Here is a 20,754-nt window from a genome sequence, read left to right as displayed (position 1 = left end):
TATGTCGGCACCGGCGTCTCTCTCATATGCTAGGCACGACACACCCTGCACCGTTGGCAACGCTGTGCATGAATCTCGTGACATCCCCTCACCCGCCTGACCAAACATGGAAAACGAGCCATCGGCACAGCAAATCACAGGCATTGAAGAACAAATTTCGGCGGCCAACATCAGCGCAACGCTAGTAACAAAGGTAGAAAAAAAAAGGAAAATAAAACACGTGCCCAAGTAGCCAATTGGCTAGAAAAGACCTCACTCACAAGTCCAGCCGGACTTACTTCCTCAATAGCTAATATTCGTACGATGAGGTGAGATATACGTACGTACCGTCGTCACCTAGCCATCCAGTACAAGTATCTTACACACACATTTATGTGTAGTATTTATAGTACTTACTAGCACTGCTGGATGATAGAAACTCTTAGGGACTGAGTGACCGCTCTGTTAGGCACTATGGATGCAACTTGAGTTGCTTCTGAGTCACGCTTTCCGAACCCCCCCCCCCACTGGTCCCTTCCCCTCGTTCCCAAGCGCATCAACGCACCAGTACAACATTGTTGCCTATGAAGTCCGGTCGCAGCATCAGGAGCCCCTCACAGGCTCTTATCCTTAGCAGGCATAGAGTGGGACAAGTGAATAGAGATCTATGCATTATACCTAGGGCTAACAGGCAGCAAAAAGGGGGAGTGGAAGATCGGGATGTATGTAATGCCAGACTCGGGCTCAGATTAGTCGTCTGAACCATGGACAACCTGGCCCCAGCCACCACCTCCTCTACGACAGATATGACCACTAACCTAGATGGCTTCGCAAGCATCAGTGACCACCTATCATCTTAGTGGGCGCCCGGTCTCATTACCTCCGTCATGCCTGGCTCCATCGATCTCAAGGACTATGCCCCCGCTGCCGCTGTTCCTGCTCATGGCAGCCAACGCGTCCGTCTCAGCCTCCTGTCCTCTCTCCATAGACTTGGTCCATCAGACCATGGTAACTAGGAACCCTAGAGGGTCCTATGCTAGCCACCACTCGGATCCAACGGGAAGTCGATCTGAACTTCCGAGACTCTTATTAGACCTACACGTATCAAAGTCATCGCGGACTAGAACATTAACTGCGACTTTATCAACAAATAGCTCTCGGGGGGAGACTGGCATGCGGACTTGGAATCTCTTGGCGAACCCCAACTAGATTGGAACAACTTGCAGGCGCAGACACATGATCCCACGGGCGATCACAGAAGGACCTCTCCTCCATCAAGAGCAGAATATGACGAGACTATTTATTATACTAATAGTAGTATGATTATTATGACATTATTGATGCAGTTATTTTGGCGGTATCTCAGAAGCATTAGTAGAAAATACCTTAAAATCCATCCACGTGCCACGTCTCATTCGGCTCATGTCATCCTTTTACTCTCGTTGCATGAGAACTACTACCCCCCTACAACAAGTCTTGATGCACGGGTGGTATATAAACTAAGTGATATTTTGACAAACTACTGTACAATCACATACCATGAGACCCGATACCCCCCTTAGCGCGAAGCAGTCTTCTCGGACTCCTTGAGCGGATTCAACTTGTCCATCATGGTGCGCGCGCGAGATTCAGTGCCGGTGTGCTCGAGACCTGCTGCCTCAGAACGGGGCTGCCATGTCCATTAGCTTGGAGCAAAGTACAAAGGGGTGCTTAGGGGGGAATTTGGGAACATACCACGGAGTCAGCAGCATCGGCGGCTCTGAGCGAGGAGGCGCCACCTGCTCCGGTGGCGGCCGACTCGGTCATCCTGGCATTACCACCGTAGGTGTAGTTGCCGCCCCCCACGGCTTGGCCACCGCCGTGGACGTTCTCTGCATGGCCCATGCTTCCAGTCCTGCCCGCGCCAACACTGCTGCTGCCATGGCTCGAGGTGGCCGCCGACTTGAACTTGGTCGAGTCCGGGTGCAGAGCCGTGGAGGGGAGGTTGGTATCCTTGTCGTAGGGGCCGGGGCAGCCCTCAAACTCACGCAGGGTGGTGGTGCTCTTGCCGTGGAGCGAGCCGCCATTGTTGGCGGTGAACTCGCCCATGGACTGGGCGGGCAGGATGGTAGTCTCGTGGTGTATGGCCGCGGCGTGGTGCGTCTCGTGGATGGGGTTGGTCTTGTGGACGACGGTTGGGTCGACCGTCTCCTTGTGGACAACGGGCTGGATGTGCTCATGGACGTGGTGGTGGTAGTGCTCGCCCGAGATAGTGGGGGCTGTCTCGCTCGAGTGCGTCGTCTCATGGGTGATCGAGGAGCTCTTGAAGGCGGCAGCATCCTGGTTAAGCTTGGCGCGCGTGTCGGCCTCGTTGCCGTGATGGTACTCGGTGTGCTGGGTGGGACCGGTGACGTGCGACGTCTTCTCGGGGCTACCAGGTGTTGTCAGTCTCTACTCATGGGGTCATGATTTTATAGAAACTCACAGCGTCTCGTGGGTGTTGATGGGCTGGACCCGTGTCTGGTGGTGATCCTGGTGGACCTCCCTGTCAACGGCCGTGGTGAGGATCTCATGCTGATGAGGTCGGATGTGCTCCTCGGTCACGGGCTGCCTGACATCTTGGTCGACAACGGTGTTGTGCTTGCCATCCTTGGAAAGGAAGTTGGCAGCTGCGTTCTTGGCCTTCTGCATAATGGGCAGTTTTGAATCTTGATGCTAATAGTACTGGAGGTTGCTTTGGAACGTCCTCGGTATGGCATCAAGGCTTGACTGACGCTCGCGCGATGGCAGCCCGCCGTAACCCATATATAACCCAGGGGACTCAAGCCCCAAACGGTGCAATCGTTTCCTCCCGTCTTTCAGACATCATTTGACTGTCACAAGTGTCATCCCCATCACATCCGTCGCATCCGACGCTCAACTGTCGAGCCAGCAACGGTCGATAGCTTCCATGGTGGGTATGCGCTGGAATGGAAATGATACAAGGAGCGAACTCAACTAATATTCCCGGCCGTATCTGTGAAGCTATACCTGCTTAGAAAATTGTCTATGATCCATCAAGCGAGGCGGAGAGTCGGTATAGGAATACGCTTCGACTAGTTGGGTTGGTGGCAAATACAAGCCCAGTGTCCATGATCATGCTCAGACTTTGCAAAATCCTTACAAAATCCGATCACCGGGCAATCAGCTCAGTCTGTCTCTTCATGTAATGCGTCATGGCGCAAGTCTTTTTCATTGTGGGAAATCAGAAGGACCTGCCGGAACTTTTCTCCACGGTTGATCCTGAAGCCGCTGTGGGTACCATGGTTCTTCTCCAGATCGACGAGCTCGCACCGGTCAACCTTAATTGCACGATGACGTCCATTCGATTGAATCAAAGGTCTTGCGTGATTCAGGCCATGTTCTCTGAAGTGAGCTAGGTCCATCGAGGTTGAGGCAGTTATCAGGATGACTTGGGAGGTGGTGATGATCCCCAGGGCATGAGTGTGCAGTCCCCCAAAACTCCAGTCAACCACGAGTCTAGTTCAAAATCAACCATGTCGTTCCAAAAGCTCAGAGAAGACATCTCCAAGTGGTCGGATCGGCTCTCCAGGAGGAGAAGCCGTGTCGAGAGCCCCCCATTGGAGCCACAGACGGTTGATACGCCCGCTGCTCAGTCCACAACAGGGTCGCCGAGTCCCTCCAGCGGCTCCTCCCAGGATTCTGCAGGGCAGCATCCAGCTGTTCGTCCATTGAGCGCAAAGCTCTGCCCGCGGCCATCCAATTCTGAGGCGTCACCTCCGCTTTGGCTTTCCCCCGCGGCATGGCTTCGAGGCGACTCTCTGGACGACATGGAGGACGACCTGGATGACCCCGAGGTTGTCAGCGAAGAGGCCATCGAAGATGACCAGAGTCAGCAAGCATCAAGCACTTCGGGTTCAAGGCGGCCCTCGAATCCCTATAGCTGGTCCCGGGCGGACTGGGACTACACGATCCACTCACGCCCACCCGTTATTCAAGAGGAATCGAAGCCTCACGTCCACACCATCCATGAGCCTCACCGCACGCGCGAGATTCATTTCCACGAGCACCGGTACATATACCAACCTGTGATCGACCCAAATCCGTACGTGCCACCTGAGTAGCGTTAGATACGCGGCGACTAGGTATGTCGGGATGGCCATGTTCTGCCAGCGGCTAGGGAGGCGATGCTATCGATGGGTTCTCGAGACAAGAAGAGGGGAAAAAATGGAGCAACTTTAAAAACTGAGTAGAGGTAGTGATTTCGTCCGGATAGGAGTCGCAAGGGGATCGGGTAACGAGCTTTGGGGGACGGTCGACGTAGGAACACTGTGGTGTCACTCGCACTCGATAGGACAGACAGGCATCTTTGAGAATTGAAAAAAAAATACAGTAACTAAGGCCCATCAATTTTCAATGAAATTCTTGTGTGGCAGTAGTTCAATCCGTTTCATAAGTGCGATGTTGTCGAAGATCTGTTAATGGGTTCTGAGCACGAAATAGGAGACACCAAGTGGTGGTTGCACCGATGCTTATCGATAAGAGGTGTGAGGACTTTGGGAGAGCAAGCTTCGCGTCGACACACCTCTGCAACTACACCAGCTATCAACGAACCAAACCCCTGCAAACGTCCCCTCTTCTCCCAAAAGTTACGTCGCATCTCCAAGGCACTGCGACAATCTAAAGCTAGAGCCCCCTGGGGTCCTGTGGCGCTGCCATGTCGGCCATCTACAACCTCGAGCCGCAGCCCACGGCGTCGGCCATCCTCCACACAACGCTGGGCGAGATCTCGGTCGAGCTCTTCGCCAAACAGACGCCCCTGGCCTGTCGTAACTTCCTGCAGCTGGCCCTCGATGGCTACTACGACGACACCATCTTCCACCGCCTCGTCCCGGGCTTCATCCTTCAGGGCGGCGACCCCACAGGCACGGGCAATGGCGGCGAGTCCATCTACGACGGTGGCGCCTTCAGCGGTGACCTCGACCCTTGGCCCATGGATCTCCGTCATGGCAAGAATGCGGGACCCCACGGCGTTAATTTCAAGGACGAGTTCCACTCGCGCCTCAAGTTCAACCGCCGTGGCCTGCTGGGCATGGCCAACGACGGCCGCCCCGACACTAACGGCAGCCAGTTCTTCTTCACGCTAGACAAGGCCGACGAACTCAATGGCAAGAACACCATGTTTGGGAGGGTCGCGGGCGACACCATCTACAACCTGGCCAAGATAGGCGAGTCGGAGGTCGCCGAGGGCACGGATCGCCCTCTGTACCCGGTCAAGATCCAGAAGGTTGAAGTACTAGTCAACCCGTTTGAGGACATGCAGAAGAGATCGAGGGTCGCACCGCAGGTGCAGAAGAAAGCCCCCGCGGAGAAGGACAAGAAGAAGAAGCGGAAAGGCGGGAAGCAGCTGCTGAGCTTTGGGGATGAAGAGGGCGACGAGGACGTACCGGTGCTCAAGAAGGCCAAGTTTGACACCCGCATCATCGCAGAGGAGGAACCGAGGGACGAACAAGAGGAGGAGCCAAAGCCAAAGCCAAAGCCAAAGAAGCGACGCGAATCGCCAAAACGACCTGCGCCAGACGAGGAGAGACAGAGCTCGGAGGAGACACCACGTCGCGAGCCTGCGTCCGAAAAGATACCCCCGAGTCGGAAAAAGGTTGCGGAATTCTCCCCATCACCGTCGCCAGAGCCTGTTCCTCAGAAGAGTGCCCTGGAAAAGGCAAACGAAGAGATCGCCGCTCTGAAAGCGTCCATGCGGCGCGGCGTCCACGACGAGCGCCCCGTCAAGGAGGAAAAGAAGTCGGTATTAGACTCCATGATACCGGAGACGTCTATCAAGGGAGCTCGCAAACGACGCCCTGGGACTACTGCGAGCGAGGATCCTAAGACCCTCCGGATGCTAAAGGCTTTCCAATCAAGATTAGAGAAGGCCCCGCCAGAAAAGCCGGCCGAGGGTGAGGCCATTCCAGAAGACGGAGAAGACGGGACCAAGGGCGGTGCCGGCGAGGAGGCCGAGCTCTGCGATCTACACTTTATTGCCGACTGCCAGAGCTGCACGACGTGGGACAAGCAGGAGAAGGATGAGAGCGACGACGAGGGGTGGATGTCACACTCGCTATCCTTCGCGGCGGACAAGCTGGGCAAGGATCTCAGGAACCGAAAGAAGGCAGAGGAGGAGCTGGTCGTCATCGACCCGCGGGCCAAGGCGCGGACGCTCAAGGAGGAGAAGAGGGCGGAGCGGGATGCTCGAGCAGGGCAGTCAGGGAGGCAATGGGACCAGAAGCGAGATCAGGCGCGAAACGCACAGATGGCGCAGGCGGCTTCGCTTGCTGGGAGGGGGGCGAGGTGATGACTTGTCGAATGGTGCACCAAAGTGCTCAAGATCCTGCATCCGAGATGATACTATGGACTCGCCGTCTCGCAGTATAATACTGCTAACAATACCATGGCCGCTCGGGGCCACACACGCGTTTTGGTCGCGCTCACCCGTGCCATCTTTGTTATGACTGGTAGACAATATGAATTCTCATATCTGGTCTCGCGCAGCTCTGGGTGCAGCATCTTGCGCCTAGGTACTTGCAGTGGGCCTTCGCGTGTCTCCCTATAGCCGTCGCGCTGTTTCCTCGTCTTAGTCGGGCGATGGTCGCAACGTAACCGCTCAGGCTCGCATATCTAGTTTCAACGCCAAACTGGAATGTGCCGTGCTTTGCCCGGCAGTCTGGAATATGGTTTGCTACCTACTGAGTTTGGCGGCATCCTCATCGACCAGAGGGCGCCCTCGTCGCCTTTGTCCACGAGACCCTTGTTAGTTGCCACCTGCGCGGAACAAAATGGGGGCAAACCCGCATGATTGATGATGAAGGATAGTGATCCAGGAACCTATCAGTTGTACGCTTGATGCGTTTTTGTAATATATAGAGAACAAAGAGCGTATTGCTGTTGAAGGCTTCCATCACTTCCCCCATCGCGATCGTTATGTGATGTAGGTCTGGGACTGGCTAGCCCTACGTATCACCGCCCGAGTAGCTTCACTCAGAACAGCAGCACACTCACCAAGTACTAGTACATATGATAGGATATAATAAGTCAGGATTGATAGGCTGGACTCTTATGACAATCGGGGTTGATGCGTTAGATATTAACTGTTGCGAGGTGGATGCATGAGGTAGCCATCTGACAGACCTCATCTTTCCGCCCACTTCTGTAACTAGATTTCTTCCTACTTCCTGATTCCCACGCTCTTCCTCGTATGCCTCCTTCGTCTCACGATACTATCACTACAAGGGTTGGGTGTGGGGATGTCTGGATCCTGGTTATCGGCGGCGTTGATATGTGACTCTTGGTCGAAGTTGATACCGAGGAAGCTGAGAGCTAGATCTGTCGGCTGGGTATCATCACCGGCAGCGACATCTCGAACCTGCGCCCCTGGTGATGATGCGCCGAGTGCCAGGTCGGTAGGCGATGACGGGCCCTCTCCAAATAGACAGTCGGCAGCGTTGCTAGTGCCGCCGTCATCTGTCAGGTCCGGCATCTCGAACGAAGCGCCCATACTAGACTCTTCTCCGGGAAGCTCATCGTCACTGATGTCTTCAAACTCCTCGGCATCGTCGGATTCATCGTTTTCTCGGGGGAGATTGACAAATCGTGGAGCTTGCTGCCATAAGAACCATGGGGATACTCGTTATAGGCTTGCCTTCGTTAGTGTCATCCTGGTAATGTCCGTGCTTAGCTTTCATCTTGCGAACATGTACCTGGTGGGCACCGAGGGCGTTTTGGGCGAGACATTCGGCCATGTTCAGGCAATCAGAGATTCTCAGAGCCAGGTCATCGACTTGATCGTGACTGAGGCTGATGTGTTCCAGCGGATTGTAAAGATTCATCTCAACGTGGAACTTGACGAGGGCTGGCTTGCCGGGTTGCGGGCGGAGGAGACTAATTGGAATGATGACTAGGTAGGAGAGTGCCTGTCCATCCGGGGCGATGCTGTAGTCATTTCCATCTTTGGTCCACCTGTGACCTGGCACGGAGATGATGGAATACGTTGAATGTGGCCCTTGACGGTAATTCGCCTTGTGCTCCTCATAAAGGAACTCATTAATAGGGGGCCATCAGAGAAATGGTGTGATGCATGTTGTCTACGAAGCCAAAGGTGGCTGGGTAAGGTCTGAGTGGTCTTGCATCATCAGTCACCTGGATTGTCTCGAAATCCGGATCTGTTACCCGTTAGATCCCAGTATTGGCAAGGATAACCCTTTTGTAGGGTTCATAGTTGGCATCGCCGAATGGACCAAGGCTGTGGAGGAAGGGCGTGAGCTTGAGACGGACGGGAGCCCAGTCTTTGGGGTCGGCAAAGTTAGGCATGAGGGAGGTTAATTTTGGATGGAGGAGTGCTTGAAAATATGACAGGTGCTGTGAACAGTGTATTAAGAGCGCGAACAGTGCTTGTTGTGTTGTGGGAAAAGGTAGGTGTTGTAGTCGAGCAAAAGGTGTAGAGAGAGGGGGAACGCGGTTGTCAGAACCAAGTGAGAAATCAATGATCAAGTGAGCGAAGCTTGTCAGTCTGGGCGCGTGTTGGTGTACATCGACGGTTGTTGACGGGCCTGACGGCTGCGAGCAGTGCGAGGGAGTTTTTTGTTTTGTTTTTGCGTACGTGCAGTAGACAGTGACAACGATATTGAAATGGATCAAGGTTTGATATTCGCACAAGTCGGACACCTCCTAGTCCAGAGATCTAGGCAAAAGTTTCGGGGCGGTCCTAGGGAGTGGTTCCGGCGTTCTTGAAAATGTCGTAGATGGTGGGAACATGGGGACTTTGTGCGTGCGCTTGGTAGGGGTTAGTGATGATAAAGTTGAGATGAATAAAACCGCGGGGGCCCGCACTTGGCGAAGCAGTCTGAACCTCGTCCAGGGGCCCGAAGCAAAAGCATCAGATCAGTCCTGGGGAGGGTTTATTTCGGCGTTGGTAAAACTGCCGTAGATGATGAGGAACGTCTTGTTGAAAGATGTCCTCGGGTTCCAGGCTGGTTCTGGAGAGACTGGAATGTGTACCGGGAACTGACGTTACCTACCATGCCGGTAGGTGTCGAGGATTAGTTTCGGTCCTGTAGCGGCTCCTGTTGAACGCAATTAGAGGTTCTAACTATAGGTTGTTCCATGCGCTAAATGTTGAACTCCGGCTTCCGCTGGGGATGAGCAGGTGATTGGAGACGGTGCCGGAACGGGCTGGGGAGGGTTAGATTGGAATCTTTACCTGGATAGCTGCAATAACTTACTGAAGTCATGGGAAGGTGTGTCATCCAAGGTTCCATAGCCATAGCAATGTCCAAATGGTGATGGATTCTGTACCTGTGTGCCAAAGGGCGTCTGGTTTTGTGTGCGTCTCTATGGTTACGTTAGGAATGGTGCCGTAAAGTGAGGTGAATAGAAGTGGTGAGTTCCTCCAGGCTGATGCCGATTCAGCCTAGAGGGGGCGTGGGAGTGACGCACGCGGCTCCGCGATCCACGAGCCGCTGGGCCTGGATAATAGGATCGAGGTTCTTCTGAGTCACAATCTCATGATGAATACACGTATAATAGGTATTACACAACAACTGTGAAGCGGGAAATGTGAAAAAGAGACAAAATCCAGGGGCCAACTGCGAGGCAGTGCATCTATGTTAGCAGCAAATGTGAAGCGTTATGCGATGTCTTATCGTTGACGGGAGAAGTCAAGGTAAGGATGAACTGATCTGTGTCATGTGACAACCTGTTCGTTGACATCATACACACGTCTAGACACCCGTCTATATATAAGTCTCGTATATGATCTCCACAAACGCTATGATAACTATTTCTATCAAAGATACAATGAGACCAGTATGTTTCTGCATCTATTAAATTAATAAGTCACTGATTGACAGTCAATACTTTCCATCTATTCCTTTCTATAATAAGGTGGATGATCAATGTAGAACGAATATATGTGGACAGATGTATGTATATGTGTAGGTTTGTGTGTAAGTACTTAAGCGGGCGACCCCGTTTTTGGAGACGATTAAAAAGGATAGACATGGTCTCTAAAGGGTATTGAGATCTTTTCCACCTGCCTAAAAGATTTCGGCTACTCAGGAAGGAATCTATGCTCTGTCGAGAGCCTGTCTGGCACCTTCCGTTATCTCCAAAAAACAGGGGTCGGCCTCGTAAGTATGTAAGGCAGGATCTGTATCCTGCCTACAGAGGCTATCTAGTGTGTTGGGGCGGAAGGCTGTGGGTGTCCCAGGCATTCTCCTTATAGCACTGTCCCCCAGCCTGAACCCCCCCGGATGTGTGTCCTATGGTATATGCATTTTCCCTTATTGTTTTCCCTTATTTATTTTACTCGATAGCTCCATTGGTGAATATATCATTCGTGCTTTATGGATAGCTTTGTCATACATGGTCTTATAGCTAGCCGATCTTTGTTTTGGGTCTGATGGATGGCTGTAGCTGATCTAGATACTCTACGTATACCATGTCTAGACATTATGCTGTATCTTCCAATTCCCCCGCACTTTCCTCTTCCCGACAACGAAAAGAGTCGAGCCAGTCGTGTACTTCCTACATCTAGGTTGTATCATATCAACATTAGCTCTCTTTTCCCATCGAGTAGAAGAATAGTGTGGTTACCCCCATGTCCGCTCTCTGCCATGAAAGGTTTCGGATAGAAAAACATCCCTGGCTGTCCGGCCGTCGCTGTCCACGGCATGCCGTATCCACGTCAATGTTCCGCGGGTCCGTGTCCATGAGAATACAGCACATCCGTGCATCCGATGCCGTGCCGCAATATGCAAGATGCCCCGGAAATGGACATCTAGAATCGCGGGATTGGCCTTGCACCTCAGCAGGAACGCGGCTGCGTTGTGGTGGCTGTAGTGATAGACCAGGATAGGGCCGTGCAGCCGTCCTTATCCCGCGCGTTGAAGTCCACCCGGCACTCGGCAATCATTCTTATCGCAAAGGCCTTGCTATTGGTAATAGCATGGATCACGGCTGTCTTCCCCGTCCGATCTGGGGCGGTAGGGCTGGTATGGTTTCAGCAGCAGGGCGACATTCTCCGACTCAGCGTCGGACTGGCTGGTGCATGCGAGTGCGAGTGCCGTGCGGCCCTGATTCTCGCTCAAGTGGGCCCAAACTGTCGGTGTCGTCGATATGACTATGAGAGGATCTAAGGTTTAGAATCTTCTTCGGGGTTACGTGATGGATCTGTAGCACACTCTTGTGCAAGTCAGCAAACTGCCGCCATTTAATCAGACGGTCATCTGTATTTGTATACGCCATAAGCTATCAATCGGTCGTTGTCAGTGATTCCCCCAGCCAAGATTCCGTTCCAGAGGAGAGCACTTGCTGACCTGCAAAATTCAGCATCGAGACAGACTTTCCCACAGAAATAGAGTATGAGAATACCATCCAAATGGTCCTTCGAAGCTAGACAAGTTCCCTAGTTAAGGGGTTATTGAAATGCCGCTGTGCTGTTTTGGGCTTGTGAAAAACTTGGAGAAGGTCTTAGTCTCACATACACTCAGCACTGACTTGGAAAACACTTGCAAGGGGAGGTGTGACGCCCGTATTCGCATGGATATGAAGGGCAATGCTATTCCATGGTCTGACAGGAAGCGGAGCTGCTCTGGAGTGCCAAAGTCGACAAAGTAGTGGATGGATGCCAGGGGGGACGCGAAATTCAGGAACCTCAGGTTGACTTGGAGCTCAAACATGGGGCTTGTGTGCACACAGAGAGATATCATCCTCTGCACAATGAGCGAAATAGGAGGTCAAGGTTACTCCCCCATTGGACCGTCTTTGGTAGGATTGGTTGGAACAACATCGGTTCATGAGCGGCAGGCAGGCCTTTGTATTTCACAAGCAGCCCCAGCAGCCCCTGGAGAGTTGCGCGGGATTCGGTGTGACAGGCACAGGCGCAGGTCTATCAATGATGCTTAGCGTAGTTGTGATATAAGTTGATCGCGATGGGTGTCGGGATGAGGTTATCCCTGTTGCTGTTGGACGACTCGTGCGTCAAAACTGCTCTGGATACCTCGTCGCCTACAAACCCACCATTAAGAAAATCTTGAGGAAGCAGAGCGCTAGAGCGGCTCTATGGCCCATTTGATGCATCCTAATACAAAAGCAGGACTCTGTTGACTTTTTAGATCACAGATGTCGTTCTTGAGCCCCTGAAGCTGTTCCAGGAAAAACGAATCGGGGTGCCGAAGTCCGTTCACGCCGAGTGTTACACTCTTCAAGTCCGAATTAGATCTGCAGGGGGACCAGCCTCGTTTCTCCCGGAGCCCGAAACAAGATGGAACTCGCCATAAAACGATGCCAAAATTCACATATAGCTCTTAAACCGCCTCTGTCAAGATGATACCTGAGATCTTGGGCCGTGTCGGTGTCCTTGAGGAATGAGTCAATGTTAAGCACGGCCGTCTAGGTATCGCCCAGGGCGTTGAGAAAGGCCTACACCTCACTTGGTGCATGTCTTAAGGCATTTCTCGTTTTAATTGTTCGTCTCGCACCATGTAAAACGGTCAGGTTGCTAGCGGTGATTGACAGAGGGTCTATGTTGGAGTACCTGGAAGATGTTCCAAGTGAGATGCCAAGGACAGGCCATTCCTATGTTTGTGAGTGCTAACTGATATATTTGTATATCAGCCTCGTCAAAAGTGAGGCAACTGGATGACAAAGAGTCTTGCACATTGCTCCCACCGTGTGCAGGCGGGCTGTTTCCCATGCCATGATGTGTGGACCTGTCATTGGCCGCATCACGGCAGCGAGAGAGATGGCACGATGGCGCAAGAAGGAACATTGCTTCATGTAAAAAATATGAGTCCAAACCCTCAGGATGAGGTTGGATTGAAGCTCCGGGTGCGGCTGATGAGCAGGCCAGGGCACAGTCGGATCGGAGCCGACGGCTGAAACGAGCCCATCACGACACACGGGCATGCGGATATTTGCCCATCTCGGCTTCCATCATCCTTAGCGAGGATTCTCGACCACTCATGGAACCGCGCCATGGAGGCTGAAGATCCTTTTGCGTCAGGGAGATGCCCCTTGCATGCATTTCCCGAACAAAGTCCGTAGAGTTTTGAAGTTTGACTTTGGGCCGGCAAGACGGAGGATTGGAGCTCATACAGCTTGGTCCCAGTGGCGCCCCGACTTACGTACATTATTAACAAGCTTCCCCATGTCCGAGTCGCGTGGCACGCCCCATGGGCAAACGGAAGCTCCCATGGAGGCTGAGCTAGGACGACCGCTAGCAGCACCAAGCAGGTCAGCTGCAGGGCATAATATTTCCCAAGGCTCAACGCCGTCGCTGTCGATGAGAGGTTCGGCCTCACCTTAGGAGACCTCCTAGTATTGGTTTCCGGGTAACTGGCGGGTGGGGGAGCCCTCGCGATGGATTGCGCCGAAGGAAGCGGAGAAAAGCCGTCGGGCTGTTGGCTGGATTGAGTGCTTATTGTCGGTGATCAAACCGCAGCGGGAGCATCGGGGCATGATCCGGCCGGGCCGTGACGGGGTTCTTACATAGTACTACACGAATGCACTCCTTACGGACTAGGTATGGAGAGTAGCATTCGTATCTCGTTGCAACGTCCGGCGGTGTGCCAAGCCAACGGTATCGGATGAGATCTCTGATCGCGGCGAGCTGGAGCTGGAGGCTGGATCAGTAGTATCCGGATGTGGGCAGATGTGGGCAGATGCGACAGATGTCCCGTCCTGGCGGCCAGCGCCAAACGTCATCTCGTTGGCGAGGTAGCGTAAACACGCCAGCCAGAGAGGGTGGGGATGCAGTGGCCACAAGCCTCGGTGTGTTTGAGGCGAGAGCAGAACGGGTGGGGGATAGGGATGGGCGAATTCGGAGTTGCGGAGTTGCAGAAGTTGCAGATTCCTACTATGTAGAAGATAGCGGGAAGCCGGTGCCCACCCGGTGGACCGGCACCTGCCGCGAGTTGGATGGACATTTGCTCCAGGGTTCCAGCGTGTTCCAGCAGCCCTCCCAGCTGGCACCAGTCAGCACCAGCTAGCACCAGTTGTCGCTACAGACTGCCGCAGGCTGTCGCAGAAAGCGTCCAGAACGACCCAAAACGAGCCAACGAGCCTAGGGCCTCGGAGAGGAGCGTCGCTGTGATTGGCCACCATATTGCGGGGAGCTCCAAGCGGCAGAGGTGCAGCCTCCTCGCCCTAACAGTGGCGGCTGCAGAGCGCACTCTGCACAAAGTGCAGCTTTTTCAGGCTGCTTAGTGCTAACCTACTAGCCTCGACCCGTCGAGGGCCACGGGAGCCGCTGAGGGGACGACTAGAGCACTAGACGACAGACCCCTCCCTCCAGCAGCTCCAAAGAGACCCCTCCAAACGGACCCCTCCAACAGCCCCCAACCCCTCTCTGTCATGGCTGCGTTGGCGTACTACCTATGTAATCGTTGCGCAACAGTGGTGATTCTCTGGAGCTGCCTGGGGGTACGAACACGAGCAAGTAGAATCCCATGGGCCCTGACAGCACACAGCATCTATCACTCATGGCCATGTGCCGAGTTGGTTTGCTGAAACCCGCTGCTGGCCCGCTTGTCTTCTGTAGCCTATAGGTAGTACGAGTAAGTAGGTACGAGTACCCCTATACTACGTGCATACCAGGGCAACGGCTTGCGACAGGTAGGTGAGACACGCAACTCGCGGCCCACGAGGGGGGCATGTAGCCACAATGGGGCCGCCCACACGGCTTGTTACGATTACTGGTATTACATACTCATAATAATTACTATTATTGCCATACGTAGGTATTAGTCCAGGGACGCGGATCGTGTGTCATGGCCGCTGGGGCTGTCAACCTTGCGCGAGCGGGGCATCATCCATGATGGCGTCGGCTCCGACCCATACCGTAGGCCACCAGCTCCAGCAGACCACCACCAGCAGACCACCACCAGAGGCGATCGGACCCCGCTCATGGCAGAGAAGAACGGCTCGACAATGACTGCTCTGGTGCTCATCGCCATGTCCCGCTCTTAAAAGCTTCCGCCCTCCACCCGGCAACGCAGTGCGCGCCTCCTCCTCTCTCTGCTCCCATCCCCCCTCCTCACCATCCTCTCTATCTCACCATATACCATAAAGACAGCCATCATGAGCCTGACCGTCGACATCCACACGCCCCTCACGGGCACCTACAAGCAGCCCATTGGCCTGTAAGTCTTTAAGTTCAGACCACCGCTTCCACCCCTCCTCCCTAGCGCCCGTCGCCGGGCAAATCTCATTCATATGATTCTCACCGGGGGCCTTAACCACCTAGTGGAATTTTCACTGATATTTTCCCCCCGTCAGCTTCATTAACAATGAGTTTGTCGAGGGTGTCGAGAAGAAGAAGTTTGACACCATCAACCCCACCACCGAGGATGTCATCACCTCCGTCTGCGAGGCCACCGACAAGGATGTAGACGTCGCCGTCGCTGCCGCCCGCGCCGCCTTTGAAGGCGACTGGAGCAAGAAGGTCTCTCCTCACGACCGCGCCAAGCTTCTCTTCAAGCTCGGCGACATTGTCGAGAAGAATCTCGACCTTCTCGCCGCCATCGAGTCCCTCGACAATGGCAAGTCCATCTCCATGGCCAAGGGCGACCTTGGCGCCGTCGTCAAGTGCATCCGCTACTACGGTGGCTGGGCCGACAAGATCGAGGGCAAGACCATCGACATTGCCCCTGACATGTTCCACTACACCCGTCCCGAGCCCGTAAGTTGGCCACTTCATAAAACCCAAGTCTGAAAAACTCATTGCTGACCATCCTCCTCAGCTCGGTGTCTGCGGCCAGATCATCCCCTGGAACTTCCCCATGCTCATGCTCGCCTGGAAGATTGGCCCGGCTCTGGCCACCGGTAACACCATTGTCATGAAGACGGCCGAGCAGACCCCGCTGTCCGCCCTCGTCTTTGCTCAGTTCGTCAAGGAGGCCGGCTTCCCCCCCGGTGTCTTCAACGTCCTCTCTGGCTTCGGCCGCACTGCCGGCGCTGCCATTGCCTCTCACATGGACATTGACAAGGTCGCCTTCACTGGCTCCACCGTCGTCGGCCGCACCATCATGAAGGCCGCCGCCGATTCCAACCTCAAGAAGGTCACCCTCGAGCTGGGCGGCAAGTCCCCTAACATCGTCTTCAACGATGCCGACATCGAGCAGGCCATCTCCTGGGTCAACTTTGGCATCTACTACAACCACGGCCAGTGCTGCTGCGCCGGTACCCGCATCTATGTCCAGGAGGGCATCTACGACAAGTTCCTCGAGGCCTTCAAGAAGCGCTCCCTGGCCAACAAGGTCGGCGACCCGTTCCACCCCGAGACTTTCCAGGGCCCCCAGATCAGCCAGCTGCAGTACGACCGCATTATGGGCTACATCAAGAGCGGCAAGGAGGAGGGTGCCACTGTCGAGGTTGGTGGCGAGCGCCACGGCGACAAGGGCTACTTCATCCAGCCCACCGTCTTCAGCAACGTCCACCCGGACATGAAGATTATGAAGGAGGAGATTTTCGGCCCCGTCTGCGCTATTTCCAAGTTCAAGGACGAGGAGGAGGTCATCAAGATGTCCCACGACACCACCTACGGTCTTGCCGCCGCCGTCCACACCACGGATCTCAACACCGCGATCCGCGTCAGCAACAACCTCAAAGCTGGCACAGTCTGGGTCAACAGTTACAATCTCTTGGATGCCGCTCTGCCGTGAGTAACGATTAAAATATAGGATGAAGCTCGTATCCGCTAACATTATGACAGGTTTGGTGGTTACAAGGAGTCTGGCATTGGTCGCGAGTTGGGCGAGGCTGCGTTGGCCAACTATACACAGAACAAGTCCGTGGCAATTCGTCTGGGAGGTGCCATCTTTTAAGATAATGGAGCTGCCTTGTTGAATATTACGCGAAAACCATACCGATACCGAGTTCGAAACACAAGTTATTGAGCTAAGCGGTAAGCTATGTATGACTGGATGAGGCCATTCGGAATGCATGTCGTAGATGGGTACGGCCGCACATTAGGCAACTATTAAAATTGCTCAATTCCCCATTTCAACCTTCCGTAGTTCACACGGCGTTATATATATAAACGATATTTAATTATAATATGACTTTTATATAATAACAATATACTTAGTATAATACCTTTAGGTTATTTATAATTATATCTTCAATTTTTATCCTTGTAGCTAGGCTAGTATAGGCCTTGTAGTTAAAGGGATCGAAAGCAGAGACCATAGTCAAAGGAATCAAAAATAGCCTTCGTAGTCAAAGCCAGTTATTGCAGTCAAGAGTAGGCCTCGTAATCAGAGATGGCTGTTGTGAATAGCAGGCCTCCTAGTAAGATAGTAGCGTTATTTTATATAAAAACTACATAAGTATAATTATTTGCGACTTGTATTTATATACTGTGCACCGTTGAAATGGGGAATTGAGCAATCTTTCAACGTTTGCATATTATGCGACTGTACGGATACACCTCCTTTCTTCCTTCAAACTTCATACTCCAGCAGCAGTGGCTTCTGACCTCTTCCTGTTAGAGTCACTATGGCCGCAAGCCATTACCATTCCCAGGATAGTCTATCTCTTAGCAGACTCCCCCCCCCCTCTCTTTTTCATCTCCATCTCTGCCACGCACCCGATCTTTTCCAGCTTACCTCCAGTTTAGCGCTGCCGCTCGTTATATGCACGCATCATTTCAGCTTGCCTCTCTCTATGGCGTTCACAAGCCAGCTGCCCTAATTTCCACAGCCTCAAGCGTGCAGGTTTGTGAACACCATATCGGCCTCTCTGGTCACAGGCAAGCTCGTTCATCCCTACTACATTCCGCAGAGTTCATCAACCACTTATATCGTATAGATCTAGCGCTTGGGTTACAGTATCCGAACCCAGATGATAGAAACTCTAGGGATACTGGCCCATGTTACAGCAATGGATCTAATAGCATTGTCGCGTCTGCTGAAGAACCAGCAGCTACCGCTTCCAAACAGCCAAAAGCCAAAGGATTTGCTGCTGCCTCGTACCAGCTTAGTGTAGTCGTAAGTATGCCTGAGATCTTCTGGTTCCGTCAAATTGACGTGTTCATAATCCACAGCCGCAGCCTGAGACCCAAAGGCCTAAGAAACACAAATGGGGATCCATAAATCCAGATAAAGCACCTCTTGATGACACTAAGCAGCATTTGGTGGAGTTTCTTCCGTCAAACCGCATACTATACTTGGTGGGTCTCAACAAGAGTCGGATGGACCTCCCGCTGGATTACCACTTCGGCGCAGGATCTAGCTTGCCAGACGTCGTCAAGAAATTCTGCCAGCCTATAGCCAAACAGAGGTTTATAAGCAACGCGAATGTCTAGAAGCCCCGCACCCTGTTAAACCTCTCCGTAAGCTCCATACCATCTTCTATCAAACACGCTTCTGATTACCACAAAAACTCATCAACAAATTTGCGGACAAGGATCCTGTTCTCAGGAAGAAGTAAGATAAAAGCTAATGCGAGCTTTAGAACTCTGACAAATTCAGGATAGATGAACTTTAGGAGAATTCTAAGTTCGTGGCTGGTCATATTGACTTCGCCCAGAAATAGGCTACGGATAAGAAAGGCCAACGCTGGTGCAAGAGTAAGTCTTTCCAGACTATGGTTTACGAAAAATATTACTGATACTTTGCCTACAGCGGTCTTCTGCGATCTTATTGCGGGCTCAAAGATAGAATAAAATGATAAATACGGTGTCGAGCGCAAAGACAAGCTCGACAAGATGCAGTACACTGGGGCTTCTATTTCTGCCATCTGAGACGTGTACGGATCGGCGGTAGATATAAGCAAGAAGAAACCTGGCCTATCCGACGTCAGACTATGCGTCCGCGAAGCGAAGCGCAAGGATCATAAGAAGGCAAAGGCCGACGTCACAGAGGCACACCAATGCTATTCCTACACGCGATCGACAACTCCGGTGTCTCTTCACCGGCAATTTACTATGCCCATCTTGCAGGAAGCCGTGCCCGGAATGCCGTAACAAGCGAAGAGCCCCGGGCTGACCCGAAAGGTCATGAAATGATTCGTGACAAGGTTTCCAAGGGTCAGAACCTCGGCACCTCTCTGAAGGGGGTCGAGGCCACCGAGTTGATTGAGCTTGGAGGACGTCTTCCGAAAGAAGGCGAGGTAGACAACATGCCAAGTCATTCTTTACCATTGACTCAGAGTGTTAACAATTCATGCGACAACTCTAGGGGAATGTCGAAACTATCCCTCTGGATTTTATGGATTACTAGTATTCATTCTTTCTCCTCCACCTCACCCAACCTCGCTCGACACCAGCAAGCCTTTCTAGACATTCTTTCTAGAGATAGAGGAGTAATCCGGTGGTTATATCTTTCATTAATATCAATTTTTATATCTATTTCTTAGCTGGTTTTTGGCTTCCTACTCTCTGTCAGCACCTGTATTTCTCGATCTACTCCAGTAAGTCGTGCTCCGCGATGACCTTATAGTATTCCAAACCTCACTATATTATATCGAACTCTATGATAAAATACCCCAAACCTTACTATGAACTATGAACTAACATCGATTAAGCCAGGGCGCCAGGGAAAAAGTTACGAATCTCGCGACAACTAGTGGTACCGCTGACTCGATCGTACTTCTCAAGCTAGCATCAAGGACCTCTCCAATGGGCCAGACTCAACCACGCTCGCGATATCTTTAGCCCTCCATCCGGAGTCTGACTTATTAGTTCAATAAATACAACTAGTCTCATTGTATCTTTGATAGAAATAGTTATCATAGCGTTGTGGAGATCGTTATTTATACGAGGTATATATAGACGCGTGTATAGACGTGTGTATAGATTACTTGACCCTGTATATTCAGATATTATATTCTCTTCTTCTCGTCAGTGTAATAATTAGATATATTATTGATGGTCTTTATTCTAGTAGCCTTATGGATAGCCGTTATGCTATTGAATCTTATGGATGGTCTCTGTTCTGGTTAACCTTATAAATAGCTGTTATTTATTCTGATCTTCCTGATGATCGGGTTGACCTTACCCAGTAATAGTCAAGTCCTCGGTGTTAGTTGAAATCCAGGGTCGAGGCGGGGTTAGGGGTCTTGACAATCTAGTCAGCCGAGGCACTTTCCGGGTAAAGGTTCTACCAGCGTTCGTTAGGATCGATAGTGCTGCCGGGCCTAATAGTATAATTGTAAGAGAGAGTAAAATATTTATCTATGTTATTATTACGGGTCGTCTTGAGGTTAGCTTATCGAAGGAGTACCTGCTAGATATTCGTCTTAGATACTTAGCCGTCATTCATACCTGCACGATCTGAGATGAGATGTGGTCCAGTTGTTGCTGAGTTAGAACTAGGGGATGCCTCATATTGGGCAGTTAACTGCACGGTAACCACGGCGCGAGCGATCTAGCAGCAGTACCTGAATTTTCCAGATTCTTGTCCACTAGTGAGAAACATCTTGCCGCCCGGGACGTTGGAGAGGGCCTAGGCAGCCTCCGTGTGTTCGCCAAAAAAACACTTCGGGGTCAGCGACGAGCTTTAGTAGGGCCGGGAATCTCTCAAAGAAATTGACCAGGGCTTGTTGCCGTTCCGGTACAAACAATTTCATCCAGCGCCAATAACTTTGCGTATCTAAGCCTTGTTTGAAGTCATTGAGCTTGTGAATTGCGCGGCATTCGTGGTGGGCATCGGTTGGGTTGGGTTAGGCTGGGTCACCTTGTTTACCTTCACTTATTCAATTACCTAGATAAGATGGGCAAAAAGCTCGTCGCCAGGTTGATACAGA

General features: G+C 52.3%; 5 protein-coding genes across 5 annotated transcripts; 3 read left to right on the top strand and 2 right to left on the bottom strand.

Annotated features, from left to right (window-relative positions):
• Positions 1-1,537: 1,537 nt before the first annotated feature.
• On the bottom strand, positions 1,538-2,649 carry ACO1O0_006434 (uncharacterized protein; the record flags this gene model as incomplete). Its single annotated transcript, XM_083195826.1, has 3 exons — positions 1,538-1,648; positions 1,714-2,389; positions 2,444-2,649. 3 exons carry the CDS (start codon positions 2,647-2,649, stop codon positions 1,538-1,540), a joined length of 993 nt encoding a protein of 330 aa, XP_083048842.1.
• An 845-nt stretch (positions 2,650-3,494) lies between these two features.
• On the top strand, positions 3,495-4,082 carry ACO1O0_006433 (uncharacterized protein; the record flags this gene model as incomplete). The annotated part of the gene is made up of 1 exon (XM_083195825.1): positions 3,495-4,082. One exon carries the CDS (start codon positions 3,495-3,497, stop codon positions 4,080-4,082), a length of 588 nt encoding a protein of 195 aa, XP_083048841.1.
• A 593-nt stretch (positions 4,083-4,675) lies between these two features.
• CWC27 (cyclophilin-like domain-containing protein) lies at positions 4,676-6,307 on the top strand (the record flags this gene model as incomplete). Its single annotated transcript, XM_083195824.1, has 1 exon — positions 4,676-6,307. The coding sequence occupies one exon, from the start codon at positions 4,676-4,678 to the stop codon at positions 6,305-6,307; it is 1,632 nt and encodes a 543-aa protein (XP_083048840.1).
• Positions 6,308-7,177: 870 nt separating this feature from the next.
• Positions 7,178-8,319, bottom strand: ACO1O0_006431 (uncharacterized protein; the record flags this gene model as incomplete). Its single annotated transcript, XM_083195823.1, has 3 exons — positions 7,178-7,612; positions 7,710-8,048; positions 8,209-8,319. The coding sequence occupies 3 exons, from the start codon at positions 8,317-8,319 to the stop codon at positions 7,178-7,180; spliced, it is 885 nt and encodes a 294-aa protein (XP_083048839.1).
• Positions 8,320-15,087: 6,768 nt separating this feature from the next.
• Positions 15,088-16,832, top strand: ALD5 (aldehyde dehydrogenase domain-containing protein; the record flags this gene model as incomplete). Its single annotated transcript, XM_083195822.1, has 4 exons — positions 15,088-15,149; positions 15,286-15,688; positions 15,750-16,666; positions 16,721-16,832. 4 exons carry the CDS (start codon positions 15,088-15,090, stop codon positions 16,830-16,832), a joined length of 1,494 nt encoding a protein of 497 aa, XP_083048838.1.
• Positions 16,833-20,754: the final 3,922 nt, after the last annotated feature.

The sequence above is a fragment of the Amphichorda felina genome (assembly GCF_050947745.1).
Source record: "Amphichorda felina strain 45539 chromosome Unknown scaffold_6, whole genome shotgun sequence".
NCBI lineage: Eukaryota > Fungi > Ascomycota > Sordariomycetes > Hypocreales > Bionectriaceae > Amphichorda > Amphichorda felina.
The sequence above is the reverse complement of the archived record's forward strand: the minus strand, read 5'-3'. Positions and strand labels throughout refer to the sequence as shown.